The following is a 19839-nucleotide window of genomic DNA, read 5'->3' on the forward strand; positions in this document are numbered from 1 at the left end:
GCAAGATCTTATCAATTTCTAAAAAGTCGTCGTAAAAACCTACTAACTTATCTTTTGTATACCTAGATTGAATTTGTATATTTTGCCACCAATTGTAAGGGCTTCTAGAGGCACTACCCATCTTGGTGTCTTCATATAGAAGTGATTCCTAATTTGTTCCCAAATTTTTTGTAAGGAAGCTCTCAACCAGTGCTGTTCAAAGTACTTATGTGTCTTAGCTTTTCCATACCAAGTAAACGTGTGCCACCCCAGAAGCAAGTCATGGCCTTCTATCTTTAAAAGTCTGTCATTATCAAGTATTATCCATTCCTTGATTCAGGCCAAGGCTGATGCCTTATAACATAATAGCCAATCGAGAAGGGCGAAGAATATTTGTCTTGTAATATTTTAAGCTTAATCCTTGGTTTTCTTCCCTGCCAAATAAAGTGCAAGATTATTTTATCTAGTTCTTTAAAATAACAATTTTTTAATCACTGGAATCATTTGGAAAAGAAATAGCATTTTTGGCAATATAATCATTTTGATGGTAGCTATTCTTCCCATAAGGGATATTTGGAGAGTATTCAATTTTAACCAATCTTTCTTTATCTCTTTAAAAAGTTTATTGTAGTTATTTTCCATTAGGGAGCTGCATTTATTGGTTGAATTTATTTATTTTGGATAATCCACACAATACAGTTACTAGGTTGATCTCTACCATACAAGAATATGGCGATGTAACAGGATTGAAAATTAATTAACCCCCCCCCCCCACTAATATGCTGGTTAAAAACGTGACTAAAATGCAAGCAGACAACCTACAAGAACAAATGGGAATAGAAATTCAGAAAAAGATCAAAAATCCTGCTTTGTTCTCCTGAAGTCCACATCCCTCTACTGGGCAAAAAGAACAGGGTGGTGATGAGATTGCGAACTGCCACTCTCAAGGCCACCACATAGCACTACAGTGTGGTGAGGTAGGGCAAACAGCAAAGGACATGGTCCTGTCTTTCCAACTCTTTCTTTCCTTGTCCAGCAGTGGCGACTGGGCTGCATGTGAGGTGGAGAAGGCAAGAGAGGAAAGAACAGAGGGTGCTTTGGCTGCTTTCTTCAAGGCCACCGTGGCAGGGCCCAGCAGCAAAACAGCATGTCTTCTGCTGTCACTGTTATCCTCTTCTCATTTTTCCCACCCCAGTGCTTTGAGGCAGTATTGAGAGAAGCAGCTACCAAATACTCCATCCTTCCTTTAGCAAGCAGGGTCTGGCTGCATACAGGGAAAAGAAGGTTGTGAACAGGCTCCAGAGAGAATCTTTGTTCTTAGAGTGTCTAGGGAACAAGAAGATTGCCCAGAGCAATACTCTGCTGCCTGGCTCGCTTCCCTCACTCCTTGTTTAGGTGTTTAGAATATTATATAAGCATCTAGATAACACTTATAGTTATTTTAACATGTAACATTTTACATCTCCATATCAGCAACCCCACCATAAGATACATTACATGCCTATGCATCAAATCAATAACCGATACATGTTCTGCAGATCATGTGAGTAATCCTGATCATGTCATTACTTCCCAGAGCAATGATAGCAACCTTAGGGCAAGAAGGACAGTAGTGTGAAAACTGTCTGGGTGATAAGCACCTCTGTATTAGGGGCCAGTTTTTTTGGATTCTGCTGTGGTGCATCAGGGATATATTAACTGAGGTCAAAACATGTGGCCATAACATGGGTTTATAGTGTGTAATCAGCAGCGATGTAGGTTTTCTGAGAAAATTTTAAATACCTAAATAATGTTAGCAAAAGAAGGTGAATACACCATGCACAAGTACTTGGTTTTGTCCGTGCTTCATATTCTATATTTTATATGTTTACCTTGTAGTCTGTCTTTCTCAAAGTGCTTCAATTTGATCTTACCTATAAGAGGCAATGGTGGTCACTGTGGACAGAAAATACACTTGGCTGAGTATAATGGCAGAAGGGACAACTGTAATTTGCCAAGCATCTAATACACAAAACTAGTTCTTTATTTGGCAGTACCTGTGTTTCAAACAATTACTTGCCAAAATAAATGCTGATGCATATCTAAATGAGTTTATTTTAGAAATCAAGGTAACCTATCAGGTTAAAATACAGTTCTCTGTACGAGTTGCAGATGCTTTTACTTTCACAGTGTAATTGTAGAGTGAAGAAAATGGCCAGTAGTAATTGTCTTTGCATGGCCATCAAGGGTTTTTCATAACTCCTTAGTCATTTCTGGTGACAGCAAGGTAATTTTTAAAATTGGAACTCTACTACAACTCATCCCCTTGGAAGAAATTCACCTTAAATTATGGTAATATTAATTATGATCAAATGTTTAAATATTGTTGGATAATTAAAGGGTTGTAGACTAAAATATTTAAATGAATTGTTTGTGTTTGCTAAGTATTGTTTGTGTTTTCAAGCTGGAATTGTTACTGCTTTTTCTGTTGATTGACTGAAGACATCTGGACTAAAGCTAGGGTAGAGTGTCCAGTGTAATATTTTAGTTTTTTGCCTTACAGACTTGCATAATTGTCATTGTTATAAACAAAATGAAGATATTGATTGCATATTTTTAGATAGTGACAGATGCTAGTAGCATAGGATGTGAGTGGATATTATTGAAAGTAACAATAACCTTCATATAATAGTCTTAACTAGTAAAGTAAATAATATCAAAATGTCAATGTGTAAATCATTTAGCTAAAATTGTATGATTTTTTTCTATTTAAAGTATGTTACTGCAGTTAAGATCAGTTGTATTCTGATGCTGATGAAATTCTGATTTTTCAGTCTATAAATGTGTGAAAAAGAATAGTTACTGAGGAAAATAACATGCCTTCAATACCTTTTAGATAGATTTCTTTGCAAATACTTTGCAAATACTATTCAAAGAAAGAACTCAAGAGTCTAACATTCTTATCTTTTTATCTTTAAGGAAAAAATTTGTATACAAATGAATATGTGGCAATTAAGTTGGTAAGTCTACACACTCAATATTTAAAATATCTCTATTATTATCAGCTTTAAGGCATGCTTTCCACAAATTGAGCTATAGGTTTTTTCCTTGCTTTTTTCCAATGGAAAAATTGGTAATCTTATATATTTTCTCTGTAATAATGATGAGTGATGTACATTTTAAAGTAAAGCATTACAATATTTTTATCCATACTTTCCCCTTTCCAAATGGCTTTGGAAAACAGTTTATATATAGTTTTAGTTAATTACAGTGTCTGTGTAGTTGTCCCATTTTCCCTTGGCGATAAAAGCAAAGTTCAGAATAGGAAGCTATTGATCTTTAAGTTGAATTTGATTGTAGAACAAAATCATGGTAGCAATTTGAACGACATATTTATTAAATAATATGGTATAGTTTCATATGGTTAACTTTTTCCTTTGTTACTACGATGCTGTATAGTGTCTTTTTTCTCAGCAAATTGGAAGCAGTTGGAAAGAAACACTGCTGCTTGTGTACATAATGTTTTCCCTTGTGACTTCACCATTTCTATTAATTTTACCTCTCTAGTTGGCTGAGGAGGGCAGAAAGCAGGTTTCTTCTCTTCTTCCTATATTTTTCCATGCTGGATTATAGCAGTGTTGTGTGTTAGAGGCAGCCCAGGAACTGAATGATCTTAACATTTGTGTGTCTCAGTAAAGCCAAGGAACAGAACAGAGTAATTGAGATAAGGATCCCTCCAGTCAGTGGTGTGTCTCTTTCTCACACACACCCCTTGGGCTCCTAGGAATTAACATGTCCGAAGGTTTGCAATAGAAAAATAATCTCTGGTTATAATACATGACAACAAATAACCTTGCTGAAGGACGAAGGTGTGTTTAGACGTATTTATTGAATTAAAGAATAAAGAGATGTTTGCTTGATGGAACCATTTTTATATGTTTCCATGTTTACATTTTGAGTGTCTAGTAGGTGGTGAGGATGAGGGGAAATATATATAGAATAAAGAGATGTTTGCTTGATGGAACCATTTTTAAACGTTTCCATGTTTTGGGGTAGCAAGATTTGATGTGGGCCAAAATCAGTTGGTTGCCTGATCTGTCTCTCAGAACGTCTGCCAATCCCCTGGCCGCGTTGGGTGGTTGCGTGGCCTGAGTCCCACCCACACAGCTGGCAGCCAGCGTCTCCCCTCAGTCTACAGAGAGCCACCAAAAAGGATGGACGCCCCGCAGGGAGGACGCTTGGGATGCTGAGGCCGAGGCCGACCATGGTGGCACCGCACTGGTCGTCCATGGCCGCAACAGGAGGCAGGGAGCCACCCGGCTGTGAACTGAGGAAAGCACCTGCAATGAAGCCCGCTCACGACAGGGTCCTCCTGAGGCAGCCTCAGCCCAGCTCACCCTCTTCCCACGTACATGCTTCGAGGTGAGCATGGTGATGCTCCGGATGAGCCTGCCCAGCAGCGACGTAGGCGAGTCCCTGCCCGGGCCCTCCTCATCCTGCCGTGTCGCCGTCTCCTACACTGAGCCCAGCCCCCGTCTCAGCCTGCCCCAACATTCTGGGCAGGGCAGTCAGCATCCACTGCACCACATCGCTCATCCCCGGATCGACGCTCCGGCTCCCCTCAGCTGCTGCATTGCCGGAAGAGAAGGCTGCAGTCTGCCCTGCCAGAGCTCGCCCACCCAGTTGGCCGGTGGTGGCTCACGCTCACTACCAGCCTCCTCCTGAGGAGGCCAAGGGGAAGGCCCGGCGCTCTTCGGCATGTGGTTTACTCGAGAGGAAAATCTCATGGAGCCGAGTGGGGTTTCCTTCTGAGTAGGCAGGCCAACTGGCTGGTCTACACTGGAGCACTGAGGGAAGGAAAGGGAAGACCCATCCTGAGTGGAAAACAGGCCACAGGCAGCCTGAAGAGATTTTCCCACAGTCCCCAGAATGGTTTACAAATGCGTGGAGTTAAACTTAGGGTTGCCAGTGCCCGGGTGGGATCTGGACATCTCCTGAAGCTAGCACTAGGGTTCTTTGAAAAACAAAAAAGGGGAGGATCTCTTTCCCAACTGACTGCTTCAAACTATGACAAATCTCCTTTTAAATACCCCCTCTATTACAGTTGTGATCGTTGCTACTCATCTCTCCTTATATATATGTGGCTACGTTCGATGCGCTCAAGGTGGATTGCCATCATATTGTTCTAGAGCTCGTTGTAGAGAGCTCGTTGTATTGCTTCTACAACAAGCTTTGTGCCTAGCGTATGTATGTATATGTGTGTGTATATATATGAGGTATATGGTTTCAAACTTCCTCCTTATCTGTGTGGCTCATTTGATTTACTGTATTTGCTCAAATACAAAACTAGTTCTTTTCCCAAGGTGGGCCATAAAGGGGGAGGGGATTGTCTCACATTTGCATAAATTAGTTATGTCCAGTAATAACATTTTTTGTGTGTACAACACTTTTTTTAGGCAGGCCATTTTACTTTCAGGGCTGTCTTCCTTTCAGGTAAAATGTTTCAGCTCAAGAAACATTTTCATTCTTTGAGGAATTTCCTCCTCAGACTTAACTATAATTTTTGTATCCTGTTGGCATTGACAAAGCCCATGATTGTTTCTACTTATGTTCGCTTTTAACCTGTGAGTTTCCTGTGAGTGTTAACTGAGGCTAGTCCTGGTATAGAAGTAGCACTGAGGTACAGCTAGGCTGGTGCAAGCCATAAGAAGATATAAAGAGTTATTGGATTTTTATTCTGCCTTTCCTCCAGATCCATAGTTCTTGCTTCATTTTATTGTCACAACACTGTCAGGTAGGTTAAGCTAAGAATGCATGGTCATTCCAAGGTTGCCTATCAAGTTATTCTAAGAGTTTATATACTCCAGTGCAGTGCTCCGTTTAAGCTGTGGAGTCTTGTGAGCAAAAATTCTACTTTGTGAGCTACTGGCATTAAAATTGTGAGCAAGTGATTTGGCTACTGCATAAATTAGTTTGCTCTGGAGCCATCCTTCCTGAGCTAAGACCAAAATGTGTGACCTTGAGGCTAAAAAACTGTGAGCTAGCTCACACTAACTCAGCTTAGAGGGAACACTGGTCCAGTGTCCTCTCTCCAGTTATGGCCACCCAGATACCTCTCTGGAAAGCCTACAGACGAAGGCAACAGGACTATTGCTTGTTGTGTATTCCCATTATCTGGTATTAAAAGTATACCTCTTAAACCGTTTAGCTATCATGGCTCATAGCATTGATTGATATCTTCATCATGGTTAATTCCTCTTAATAGCCGTGAAAATTATTGGCCATTGCCACATCCTGTGTGGCAGTGAATTGCATGAAATCCATGGTGTGAATATTTTTCCTTCTGTCTGTTTTGAACCTACTGCTGATCAATTTCAGCAGGTGATGCTGTTTTAAAATTAGTGTGGGAGAAATCTCCCTCCATATCATGCACAGTTCTTTGCACACTTCTTACTTTTTAAAAATTAAATATGTTAGCCTTTTTTTTACAAGAAAGGGACTACAATTGTTTGGATTGGAACATAATGTACAGAGTATCAAGTACATTTGTATATGCTATGATATTGCCAGAATTTTGTGCCGTGTGGGGAAAAATATTTCCTGGTGGGGCTGCTGTTATTTGCTATAATTAAGGGTGGTGGTGTGTGCCCCACTCCCTCCCTCCCTCAATATTTAAAGGGCCTTCCAGCTGATTGGCGGGCCACATGCTCCTGCCAATCAGCTGAAGGGCCCTTTAACTCTCACAAGAGGGGAGGGAGAGGGGCGTGCGCCACCACCCCCGCTTCTTCTCAAAAGCATTTAAAGGATCCCTTTAAATGCTTTTGGGAAGAAGTGGGGGGGGGGGCTTTAAGAAGCGGTGGGCCCCATTAAGAAATGTGGCTGGCCCTTTAAGCTCTGTTTTTAACTTATTAAAATGCTGTTCCACTGGGAGTAAAAACTTGATGGAATGGTGAAGTTGATTGGGTTGGATAACAAGGAGCTTCTTGGTACTATTTCCAGTTTTAACACTAGGAATTTTGAAGTATTTTCTTTTAAAAGGACAAAGTTGGATGTGTAGAAAAGCTATTTAAAACTATGGTTCCAATGCATTTCCCTGCATGAGGGGTGTGACTGAAAGAGATTTGAGATTCAAACATAAGCAACACAGAGTGGTGCTTGAGGAAGGCAAATTCTCCATTTTCCTCCTCCCTTCGAACTTTTTTGTACCCTGAAATTTTACTCCTGTGTGCCAGTGGACCGCCAGGAACAGTCTGTCGGGGCAAAGTGTGCATCTGCAGTAGGAGGCAGGAGTTGGCAAAAAACCATTCTCCCTCCTTTACGAATGAGTATGCTGTTCTGTTGGAAGAAATGCTGCTGTTCCAACAGACCAGCATGTTAAGATCTCTGTGCTGTTCCTTTTGGGACGGAGAAAGTTTCACTTAAAGGCATATATATGGCTGTTACAGCAGTGCTGAATGTGCATCTGGAAGCTACTATTAGCTTTTCTAGGCTAGAGTTGTATAGCTTAATTGTACTGACAGTATATTACTAATTAAACAAATGGTTTACAACTACACTGTATCTTCTTTTAAAAGTGTTCAGCAGATTGGCTTCCATTTCTGAGTGGCTCTCTGAACTTTTTTGGTCACAGTGTTTAACTATAAGTTTTTGAGAACCTAGGTCTATACTCAAAAGTTAAAACTACACTTGGTTTCTCAACACCTGATATTGGTATTTTCTGATTTATCTGTCAAAATATGTCATCAAGCCTAGGCATGGTTTGGTATATAATACATGATAGCTTCCCCTTATACAGTGAACACAAATCCTGTGGTATATAATTAACTTTTATGGTAATGTGATTTGTATAGGCTATCTTGGGCACAATTTATTTAGTGGAAAGACAAGATACAAGTTTTCTAAATCAAATAATCATCACAAGTTAAAATTAGCATACTACAAACTTTGTGTATTTAAAATAATATATTCAGGTAATATTACTTGATGGTACAAATGGAGCATCTTGGGTTAATATTTTCAAGTTTCCTACTGTTATTCCTGGGGCTGACTGAACACTGGAGCATTGACAGCTCCCAAAGGCTCCAGCATTTCTGGAAGTGGTTTCTGATGACCCGAATTACCAGCACCACAAATTTTACAATTTCTGCATTTTGCTTGAAGAAATAACAGTGGATTATTTACATGGTGCTTAGTTTAAAAATTCCTCTTTGATATATAGATAATATCTAAACAGATTCTCTGTGTATCTTCCATGTTTCTCAAACATGCACAAACTTTTCCATTCATTATCATCCCTCGTATCTTTGAGAAAAAAATCATTAAAGGTAACATGATGCCTTTTTTACAAGGTTCATTAGCATTGATTTATTAGTGTGGACTTTTTTGTTGCTTTATTCCTGCTTGCTTAGAAAATGCTTATTAAATGATTCCCCCCCCCCAATGGTGTAAAATATTGCAACTATTGTTGTTTTTGGCTTTCTTTTACCGTACTGGTGCTGAAATGCTGCTGGAATCCCAGCCTCCACACTGATGTGCCAAAGACTTTAAGTAGCACTGTGATTCCTGTATTACAAAAATCTAGAATTCTACATTTTTCCATTAGAAAAAGATGTTCTCATGTCCCCTTTGACAACTGAACAGTGCTAAGATTACCATTTTTATGGGTGAGAGATTTTAGACAGAAAGTCCTTTTTGAAGAGAATAATATGGCAAGATTATCTTTACTCCTGTTGTCACAGTGTGCTTTTGTTGCTGATAGCAAGTGCTAGATTTGAGTAAGAGGTTTTCTTCTCCCCCCCCCCCAAGACAGGTTAATGATCAAGAAAATAAAAGAGGCAGGTCTTGGTAGGAAATGCTTATTAGCTACTAGCTATTTGCTAGTAGCCCCAGACTTCTCAATGAATGTCTTAGTTTAGCCAGGAGTACTGATGGCACAAAATTTCTGTTATTGTACTTACATTTTTCCAAGTTTGTTGAGATTAGGGTTCCCAGGTCCCAGCAGGGGTTCCTCCACTTTTCAGGGTTTTGATCCGCTGCCAGCTGGCTGGCGAGGGAAGCCCCACACCCGAAGAGGGACTTTGCACATGGGGCAGAAGATCCCAGGAAGGACCCAGGAGTCCCCCGTCAGATGCCAGGTAGGACCTGGCAACCCTGGTTGAGATCCCATGGTCCATTCGGTTTGATCTTCATATTATTTCCAGCAGGGTTTCACTCTGGGAAGATTAATCTAAAATGTAGTTTGTTATGGTTATAGTTATATAGTTCTAGATACTTTGTGCATTCGTTTTACTTATTAATAATTGGAGAAACGCACTGTTCATCTTCAGTCTTCTGTGCAGTCTAACATTGACCCTGTGCTTGAGCAGGCCAGTCACCGAAGGCTGTCTTCCAGCTAATCTAGCATTTTTTTAACACTCAAAGGGAGCCCCTTCCCTAAAAAGTTTATTGGAGGCCACCTTCCCACCCAAATGATCACATGCTCTGCAGGGAGGTCCCCCTCCCCTCTTTCCTCAGTGCTTTCTTCACCACCATGTTGTGAGGACACATTGTCTCCAGCTATGGTTCATTTTTTTCTCTTTATTGGTATTTTTGCTGTGGAGCTTCCCTTCCTTCTGCGCTGTTATATCACAAAAGGCTCCATTAAAAAAATGTGCCCAGAGTGGTACAAAAATGACTAATTAAGTTGAGCACCTCCTTTGCCTCTTCTGCTTGGGTGAGGGCCATAATACAGCCATGTGTAAAATCTGTCTCCAGTTCGCCCTGAAAGCCCGCTCCAATTGAGCAGTGCAGCTAAAGGCAAGCCTCTGGGAGAAGGCACTTTCCTGCTCTAACAGCCTGGCAGCAAAAATATCTGCCCCAGCTGAGCATTCCCAGTCTCTGCCATCGAAGTCTCCAGCCATAACTGAACAACTTGTGAGCCCGTTATTAAGCACTTTGGCTCCTATGGTTCCGGGGATGGAACAGAAGCTTTGGTACCAATCACCTATCCATTCCGCTGAACTCTGTGCATCAGAACCACCCCCTAAAAAAGCCCATTCCAAGGCAAAGCATAAAGAGAAGTGTCGGTCCAGCTCCAAGACATCTCCAGAGTTGGCAATATATTTGGTTCCATCTGAGCTACCTTCGGTTACAGAAGAATGGAGAGAGGTCTCCCCTCTGCAAACTCCTTCTCCACATGCCTCTTACCCAGTTTGTTCATACTTAGAAGGGGAGATGGCGCCTGACCAAGGTGCAATGGCTGTCCCAACGGCAAGCCAGCTATCCGAACCACTCCTCCAGCCCCATGGCAGAGGTCCATACCGCCTCCTCCATGGCAAAATTATCCTTATTACTTTCCATCTCTTTGTCTGCAGGAGTGGGGTGACTGGCAACAACCAGTGCATTCAGAGCCGAAACTTTCATCCTCTCAGAATCAAGAGGTTACAGGGCCCCCGGTATGGTACCCTTCTACAATGCCTGCCTTAACCCATCATGGGGCATTCTGATGAAGAACAGGCGGTGAGAGCGATCTCTCCATCGGTCCCAAGTTCAGACCTTCCATTGGATCCTTCCCTGGATGAAACTGTTGGGGACCCCAGTCTGATTTTACCTAATGAAGATTTAAAGCTCTGTGCTGAGCAGATGATGAACATGGCCAAGACTTCCAGCAATCCAAGACACCACAATAAAATATTAGGCAAGCTTTATTTAGAGTCATCGGGCATAGTTGCCTTTCCAATACTCGGGCATTTCTGACATTTCTAGAGCTCTCTGGCAACAACAACCAGCATGCCTGCAGCGTCCAAGAAAGTTGAAAACTTGTATAGAGTGCAACAAGAGGGTCATACCTATTTAACCATCCACCAGCACCATCTCTCTTAGCTGAAGAGATGCAGGCTAGGCAATGGAATGCAATGCATTCTTCTCCTGCAGCGAGAGAAGGGAGGAAGATCAACACAGTGAGTAGAAAGGTCTACTCGTCAGCTGCTTTCAACCTGCACATTGCCAACTACAGTGCAATCATGGCAGAATACCAGCTCTTCTGGGATAATAGGGCAGCATATATAGAACTTCTACCTGAAGACAAAAAAACCCTGGCAAAACTTCTTCAAGCTGAGGTTTTACACCTCTCAAAGCAGCAAATTAATGCAGGCAGGCCACGGATTCCTCCTCCAGAGCCATGGCTTTTCAGCACTTGTGTTGAGAAGGCATGTGTGGCTATGTTTCACCACTCTTCCACTAGGTACCCGACAGAAGGTTGACGACCTTCCTTTTGAGGGGACCACACTGTTTGCATTGTTGACTGATGACTTCTTGTCCCAAATCAAGAAAAACAAGCAAACAGCTTGTTCCTTTGGCATCACAGCAGGTCCAGTCACTCCATGTAGGCCTTGGTGGACATACGGATTCCACCAGTCACAATCACCATACTCCAGGCACTTACAGCACCAATCCACTTGTTGCAGTATTATGTACAACATCCCTTCTCAGGGTCTATGTCTCAGGGCAGACACAGGCCTAATCATAGGTCCAGATACCTCGGCCCTCAGCAACAACCACCACCTAAGGGTTTGCAGCAAAATCCTAAGGGTACATTTTGACCAGGGCCTATGGCACATAAGTCGCTATTCTCTTTAGACACAGATTAGCCAATTTCAGTAATGAATGGCGGAAGATCATGTAAAATAGTTGGGAAGATCTCGTCCAAGATCACGTCTAACTATAGTTAGTTTTGGTTATAAGTTAAGAGTTGTGAGAATGGCCACCCCTACGACATCCTGACCAGGCACTGAATAATATCATGCCTGAGTTAGAACAAGAGCTAGTGTCCCTGACAGAGAATGGAACAGTGCAGAGTCTGACCCCCCCACAGGTTTCTATTCTCATTTTTTCCTGGTCCCCAAGAAAGATGGAGGTCTTAGGTAATTTTAGACCTGAGGGACATTCATATATTTTCTAAATGTCACAGAATTTAAAATATCACTTGAGTTGGTTCTGCAATTATTAACATTAAATTGTTAGTTCTCCGTGCTTGATCTTCAGGATGTTTATTTTCATATAGTGATTCACCCCAAGCATCACAGATTCCTTTGTTTTAAATATAACCATATGTCTTATCAGTACATGACTCTCCCATTTGGGCTGTGGCTACCACCCCACAGGTCTTCTCTAAGTGTATAGCTGTTGTAGTAGCACATTTAGGATCTGTGTACCCATCTCAGATGACTGGCTCATCATAGTATCATCCTGTGAAGATCTTAGATCACAGTTTTCCTTGATCCTCCAAACATGTCATGAATTGGGTTTGGTTGTCAACAACAAAAAAACACAACTTGAACCCTCTTAACAGGCCAACTTTATTGGAGTCCTGTTAGGCTCTACTGTGGACAAGACTTTTCTGCCTATGGATAGAGTTTTATACATTAAAGCGTTAGTTGTCTGGGAACTAATAGATTCCAGTCAGTTCTTTTCTTCAGCTTTTTAGAGCTAATGGCCTCTACCACAGCAACAACCCTGCATGCTTGATTAAGGAATTGGTTTCTAGGGAAATACCATCCCTCCTTATATTATCAACATGCAAGATTTACAGTACCTAGATGCATAGTATGCCAATTAGCCTGGTGGACATACAATAGTAACTTCCTAGCCAGCATACCTTTCAGTACAAGAGATTGGATTTATACCCTGCCCTTCACTACCTGAAGGAGTCTCAGAATGGCTTACAATCCCTTTCCCCTCCCCTCCCCACGACACCTTGTGAGGTAGGTGAGGCTGAGAGCTCTCTTGAGAACTGCCCTTGAGAGAACAGCTCTGAAAGAACATATGACTGACCCAGTGTCACACCAGCGCCTGCATGAGAAGTGGGGAATCAAACTCAGTTCTCCCAGATTAGAGTCCGTGCTCTTAGCCACTACACCAAACTGCCTCAGTTACCTCTGATGCATTGCTGCAAGGTTGGGGGGCTCACTGCAGATCATGCACTGTACAGGACTTTGGGTCCAACAAGGAAAAGGGTGTTCACATTAATATGTTAGAATTGCGTGCAATACATTATGCCCTTACCTCATTTGCAGAGCTTGCCAGGGAAGGGTCATTCAGGTCATCATGGACAACACTACAGTGATGACCTGCATAAATTGACAAGGGAGCACTGTTTCAGTGGCCCTGTGCATGGAAGCCACTGTCATTTGGGAGATGGCCACAGCTCAGGGTTCTTCCCTCCTGGCGGTGCATGTGACGGGCACTGCCAGTACAAAAGTGGACATTATCAGCAGGCTGGGACACTCTGAGAATGAATGGTCCCTTGGAGAAAAGTATATATCCCCAATTTTCTTGCAGTGGGATTTCCCCAAAGTGGACCTGTTTGCAACATGTGCCAATACGAAGGCCCTGATATTGTGTTTCAGGGCAGGCAGCGACTGCCTCTCTTTAGGAGATGCATTTCATATCCTGTGGACTTACTCTTGTTTTATACTTTCCCCCTGTTCCCACTTATCCACAGGGTGCTAACCAAAATAAGGGAAGGGTGTACTTGGAGCATTCTGATTACTTCCTTTTGGCTGAGAGAAGTCTAGTTTCCTTTAGGGAAGTGATGGGGAAGGAAAAAGAGAGCACGTGTATGCAGCAGAGAAAAGCTCCTTCCTGCTTCCTTCTCTGGGGCTGCGTTGCCTAGGCTCTCTTCACTTGTTTGGAGAGGGAGTCCCATGACACCTTCAAGACCAATAAAGCTTTATTCCAGGTATAAGCTTTCCTGTGTATGCATACTGAGGGGGAGACGGGGGGGGGGGAGTTTCTTCTGATAAGCCCGCTCTGCCATTTACTGTGAAACCTGCTCACACACACACACATACACACACTAATGTTGGGGGGGGGGGCAGAAAAGAGATGCATCCGCAATAATGGGAATTAAGGGGAAATTATTTTGGCTTATACAGAAAAGCTTTAAAAAAAAAGATTAGGTTTCTCTTTGCCTATCTGGGATTTTCTTTAAAAAAAGATCCTGGTTAGGAATTACAACACTTGGATTGGATTGCATGGAAGTAGATCGCTAAGTATCTAAAAATACATTTATGGTTTCATATATTCCAGTGCAAGACGTGTTCTCCCTCTCTCCCTCCCAACCTCACTGGCTGTCTTTCTTTACATTAACCCCCCCTGCTTTTTAAATTTTTAATTACCATCACTAGCAGTGAGTGGACTTTGTCGAGTCTGAAAGCAACACATTATTTCACTCGGAGCAAACCCCTTTCCAGTTCTAACCGATGAAAAAATACTAATAAAAAAAGCCTAACATCACAGCTTGCAATCTTTATTAATGGAAGGGAGCAAGAGTCCAGTAGCACCTTAATGACTAACAAAATTTGTGGCAGGGCATGGACTTTCAGGTGTCACTGCTCACTTCTTCAGATACAGCTGGAGTATGAGTCCATTTGTCCTTATATCTTGGAGAGTGAAGTGATTTCAGATGCCAAATAACAATAGCAGCCATTGGTAATGAGAGAAGAAAGCTAGGTCTCAATTCACCCCAGGAGGATCCAGTGAGCTTCATTATCAGTTGTGATTACTCAGTCTCTCTTTCCAATTTTCCTTTGAAATTCCTTTGTAAGAGAACTATTACTCTTAGGTCAGCAACTGAATGCCCTGGAAGGTTAAAATGACCCCCCACTGGCTTTTGAAAGTTGTGGTTTCTTATATCTGTAGAAAGAGTAGCAAAATTTGTGGCAAGGTATGAGCTTTCATGAGTCACTGCTCACGTCAGACTTTTTGAAAAAAATTTAATTATGTTTTTGTAAGCAGAAGCATACAACAATTAAGGCAGCATATAACAATTTTTCCAATATGTTAACATGGATAGAAGACCATCAATCATCTTAAGCTATCAACAGTTACCATTATCCACTAAAACAGGTCAACAATACAGTTATTTGTATTCCAGAGCTAAACTCAAACAGACTTTAATGATTTACAACCACACATAAATGTCTGATTTCAATAGTACCAGTTTCGAACTGCTAGGTTGGCAGGAGCTGGAACTAGAGACGGGAGCTCACTCCGTCATGCGGCACCCGGGTCTCAAACTGCTGAACTACCGACCTTCCACAGCCTGCAGTTCAGCGTCTTAACCACTTGAGCCACCGCAGATCCTCATACTTTACTGTACCATTGTGTTTTTGTTGGGGAGCATTTGTCTTCCAATGTTGGGCTATGACCGCTTTAGCAGCGGTAAGTGAACTTTCTACATTAACTTTCTACATATTGTAGGAATTTTTCCCCCCTCCTTGCCAGTAGTTCAATAAAATCAACATACAGTCTAAAGAAAGATCATAGCCTGTAATTTCTTTTGCAGTATTTGTTTCCAGAAGTCTTCTATATAGACACAATCCCACCAGGCATGAAAAAGGTGCCCTTCTTACCACACGACCGCCAGCATTGTGGAGAGATTTTAGAAGATATATGGGCTATCTTTTCAGGTGTTAAGTACCACCTATATAGGACTTTGTAAGATACTGCTTGTATAATTTGAGAATGTGTTAATCACTCTTTGGGTGAAGAAGTACTTCCTTTTTTCTGTTCTAACCCGACGGCTCAGCAATTTCATTAAGTGCCCATGAGTTCTTGTATTGTGAGAAAGGGAGAAAAGTACTTCTTTCTCTACCTGCTCTATCCCGTGCATAATCTTATAAACCTCGATCATGTCACCCCTCAGCCGTCGTTTCTCCAAGCTAAAGGGCCCCAAGCACATTAACCTTTCTTCATAGGGAAAGTGTTCCAACCCTTTTATCATTCTAGTTCTCCTTTTCTGCACTTTTTCTAATGTTATAATATCTTTTTTGAGGTGTGGTGACCAGAAGTGCACACAATATTCCAAATGAGGTCACACCATCAGTTTATACAGGGGCATTATGATACTGGCTGATTTGTTTTCAATTCCCTTCCTAATAATCCTGAGCATAGCATTGGCCTTTTTTATTGCAGTCAAACGCTGTCTCAACATTCTCAGTGCGTTATCTGCTACGACTCCAAGATCTCTCTCTTGGTCAGTTACTGCCAATTCGTACCCCATCAACATGTATTTGTAGTTAGGAGTTTTGGCTCCAATGTGCATCACTTTGCTCTTGGCCACATTTAGCCCCATTTGCCACGTTGACGCGCACTGGGCCATCCTCAACAGATCCCTTTGGAGTGCCTCACAATCCTCCCTGGTTTTCACCACCCTGAACAATTTTGTGTCATCTGCAAATTTAGCCACTTCACTGCTTACTTCCAACTTCAAATCATTAATGAACAAGTTAAAAAGCATTGGACACAGTACTGATCCCTGCAGTACCCCACTCCTTACCACCCTCCACTGTGAAAATCGCCCATTTATACTCACTCTCTGTGTTCTATTAATTAGCCAATTTTTGATCCACAAGAGGACTTGTCCTTTTATCCCATGACCATTGAGCTTACTTAGGAGCCTTTGATAATGAACTTTATCAAAAGCTTTCTGGAAGTCCAGGTAAACAACATCTATTGTCCACATATTTGTTCACTCCCTCAAAGAACACTTAGTGAGACAAGATCTTCCCTTACAGAACCCATGCTGAATGTGCCTGAATAGTTTTTGTTCATCAATGTGCCTACTAATTTTTTCCTTAATAACTGTTTCCACCAATTTACTTGGTATTGATGTCAGACTGACTGGCCTGTAATTTCCCGAATCTCCTTCAGAACCCTTTTTAAAGATGGGAGTGACATTAGCTACCTTCCAGTCCTCAGGAATGGAGGCAGATTTTAATGAAAGATTTCATATTTTTGTCAGGAGATCCACAAGTTCACATTTGAGTTCTTTCAGAACTCTCAGAGGTATGCCATCTGGGCCTGGTGATTTATTAGTTTTTAAGTTGTTTATCAGTCATAGGACCTCCTCTCTCATCAACTCAATCTGACTCAGGTCTTTCAACACCCCTCCTGAAATCAGTGGTTCTGGAGTGGGGAAGCACTTCTCATCTTCCACAGTGAAGACAGAGGCAAAGAATGCATTTAGCTTCTCAGCCATTTCCCTATCATCCTTCAAGGGCCCCATTGCCTCCCTGGCTGGTTTCCTGCTTCTAATGTATTTGAAGAAAGTTTTATTGTTGGTCTTTATGTTTTTTGCAATATGCTCCTCATATTCCCTTTTTGCCTGCCTGATCATGGACTTGCATTTTATTTGCCACAGCCAGTGTTCCTTTTTATCAACCTCACTGAGACTAGCTTTCCACCGCTTAAAGGAATCCTTCTTATCTTTTACAGCTTCCATTACTTTGTTTGTTAACCATGCAGGCTTTTTCCTATACCTGTTTGTGCATTTCCTAACCTGCAGTATATATTTTTTTCTGAGCTTTTAGTATTGTAGTTTTAAATAGTCTCCAAGCTTCCTCAGTGGTTTTGACCTTTTCTACTTTTCCTTTCAGTTTCCTCCTCACATGTTCCCTCATTTCAGAGAAGTTATCCCCTTTAAAGTTAAAAGTGGTTGTGTCAGTCTTTTTGGGCAACTCCCTATTTATACAAATGTTGAACTCAATAACATTATGGTCACTGTTCCCAAGTGGTGCAATCGCTTTTACATCTCACACCATGTCTTGGGCATTACTTAGGACCAAAGCTCGAATTGCCTCTCCCCTGGTAGGTTCTGTGACCATCTGCTCCATAGCACAGTCTTTATCTAGAAACTCAGTTCCTTTTTTCCAACTTGAACACATATTGGCCCAATGTGTGGGTAGTTAAAATCACCTATTACAGTTATTTCGTCTAGCCGCTATCTTTAATTCATTCATCATTTTATAATCCTCTATCTTTTGATCTGGTGGGTGATAACAAACCCCAAGTGTTAAGCTTCCTAAGGGGGGGGGATGGTTTACCACGCCTTCCTAGCGGGGTCTAAGGCGTTCCTCTCAGCGCCACAACTGCCTGAGGGCCTCCCAGGGCTGCCAATGCTGGATCTATTATAATTCGAGACCCGCAGCTCTCGAATATGTTTTAGGGCTGGAAGTTAAATACCTTCTCCCATTGCCCTCTTTGCTCTTCAGAGCAAAGCCAGCATGTCCTGCTCAGAAGGCAGGGCTGGTAAGACTGGGGATCAGAGGATAAGCCCCTCCCCTCTGGGATCAAAGTTTTCCGGCCCTGCCTACGGAAGGGGGAGGTGCTTTCCCAGGCATAAGGAGTCCAAGGACTGCCCCACTCTGGACCACCAAGAAGGAAACTTCACGGTAAGTGAATAAAAATCTTCCATTTTGGGCTTTTTCCCTCCCAGGACCCTTCTTAAGGCACTGGTAGTGGCCAGAGCGGGGGATACTCCGTGGTCAGAGCACCAGACTTTGGTTTTAAACAAAGATTTTATTGACTATTTACAAGTAACAGAATTTTAAAAACAAAAAGGCACTTTCAATCAAACACAAAAAGGAAAACACCACTGGGCACAAATAAAATAAGACAAAACACAATTCCTCTGTCCCTGAACTGATCCCTATACTTATTTTCCCTCGGGATGAGGTTCAGTTGCCAACCTGCAGCCTGGCCTCCTGCCTTCTACAGGTAGTTCTGGATCCCTCCGAGGATCCCTTCCCACTGCTTCCTTCCCCGATCCCCAAGGCCTCTCTCTGCCTGTGGGCAATCTGCAGCAAGAGCCTCCTGGCCTCTCTGAGGGTTGCAGGACGACTCCCTCCTCTCAGGCTGGCTGGAGCATTTATATCTTCTGACTCTGCCCTCTGGCTTTCCCGCACTTTTTGGCCATAGAGGCATCTGGGATTTGTAGGCCTACCCTAGAGTTTTGCCCTACTTCCCAGGGTGGGTGGACATTTTAACTAAACTAAACAACCTAAACTAAAGCAAACAGAAGATGGAGTCTATTCTGTCACATCCAACAAGCCAACCCTATAGCACAACATCATTTTCCAATCTAAACATTTTCAAAAGTTTATGAACTCCCAAAATTTCCAAAAGGATTCAAAATAGTTTTCTCCAAGACACATGCAATTAGGAGGCTTGAAAATGATGCAAAAACATGGGTTAATGATTAACTATAATTTCTCATCTAATAATTCCAGCAGCAGCAAACACCAGGCTCCCATCCAACAATCAATACTAGCCATTTAAAAGAGCCAACTGCCAAAAAATGTTATGTAAAATAAATATGTAAAACTTTGATTAGATTCTGCAATGGCTTTAGAACAATTATTCTACTATTAATGTATGAATTAATTGTTTGGATTTATTGACATGGGATTTGATACCATCAATATTTCTTTTCATATCCAAGAAGTTCTGAGAAAGGGATCGCAAGTGCATGCTGCAGGCACCGACAGGGCTCTGTGAAGTATGAAAGATAGACTTCCCTGCCTGAGAGGGGTGAAGCCAGTGCCAGTCACATGTGCTTGCTTTGTTCAAGCCAAGGAGGAGGGAAGGAATGGAAGGGACTTGGGAGAGCTTGCTTGCCTGGTCTGTCTGCCCCAGCCGGCCCCCCACTCACACTCTTCCACTGATTAAAGTGCAGCACATACCACTACTGACCTGACCCTTGAGCTGGGGAAGGCTGTGCAGCTGGTTGTTGACTCTGAGATGCTGGCTCTGGAGTCCTGGAGTCTGTACTCTGAATAGAAAGGGCAGGGCTTGTTGGTCCAACCCCTGCACAGTCTCATCAGGGCTGGCCTTAAGGCAATTGAAGCAATTTGGCCAAATTGGGCCCTGTGGGCCGCTCCTAAGGGGGCCTCCGCACCAGGGCAATCTAGATGGATTTTATTTATATCTCTAAGATTCTGCAGACTTTGGCTGTAAACTGGGGCCCCACTGGCTGGCCTTGAGTCTCATAGTTGCTGGGCCCGCATTGCCCTGCCCTCGCATGAAGTCTTGGGTTTGCAATTTTGGGAGAGGGGAGACTGC

The 19839-nt window shown here is 42.3% G+C and overlaps 1 protein-coding gene across 3 annotated transcripts in view; it reads left to right on the forward strand.

The window, feature by feature from the left end:
* CSNK1G3 (casein kinase 1, gamma 3) overlaps positions 1 to 19839 on the forward strand; it is an 81227-nt gene that overhangs the window by 15300 nt on the left and 46088 nt on the right. For all 3 annotated transcript variants that reach the window (XM_015416216.1, XM_015416218.1, XM_015416217.1), the window contains exon 2: positions 2938 to 2978. In XM_015416216.1, the coding sequence (XP_015271702.1) occupies positions 2938 to 2978 (41 nt within the window). The remainder of the gene's footprint in view (positions 1 to 2937; positions 2979 to 19839) is intronic.

This window comes from Gekko japonicus, unplaced genomic scaffold (assembly GCF_001447785.1).
Source record: "Gekko japonicus isolate JY-2015 unplaced genomic scaffold, Gekko_japonicus_V1.1 scaffold549, whole genome shotgun sequence".
NCBI classification, from domain to species: Eukaryota; Metazoa; Chordata; class Lepidosauria; order Squamata; family Gekkonidae; genus Gekko; species Gekko japonicus.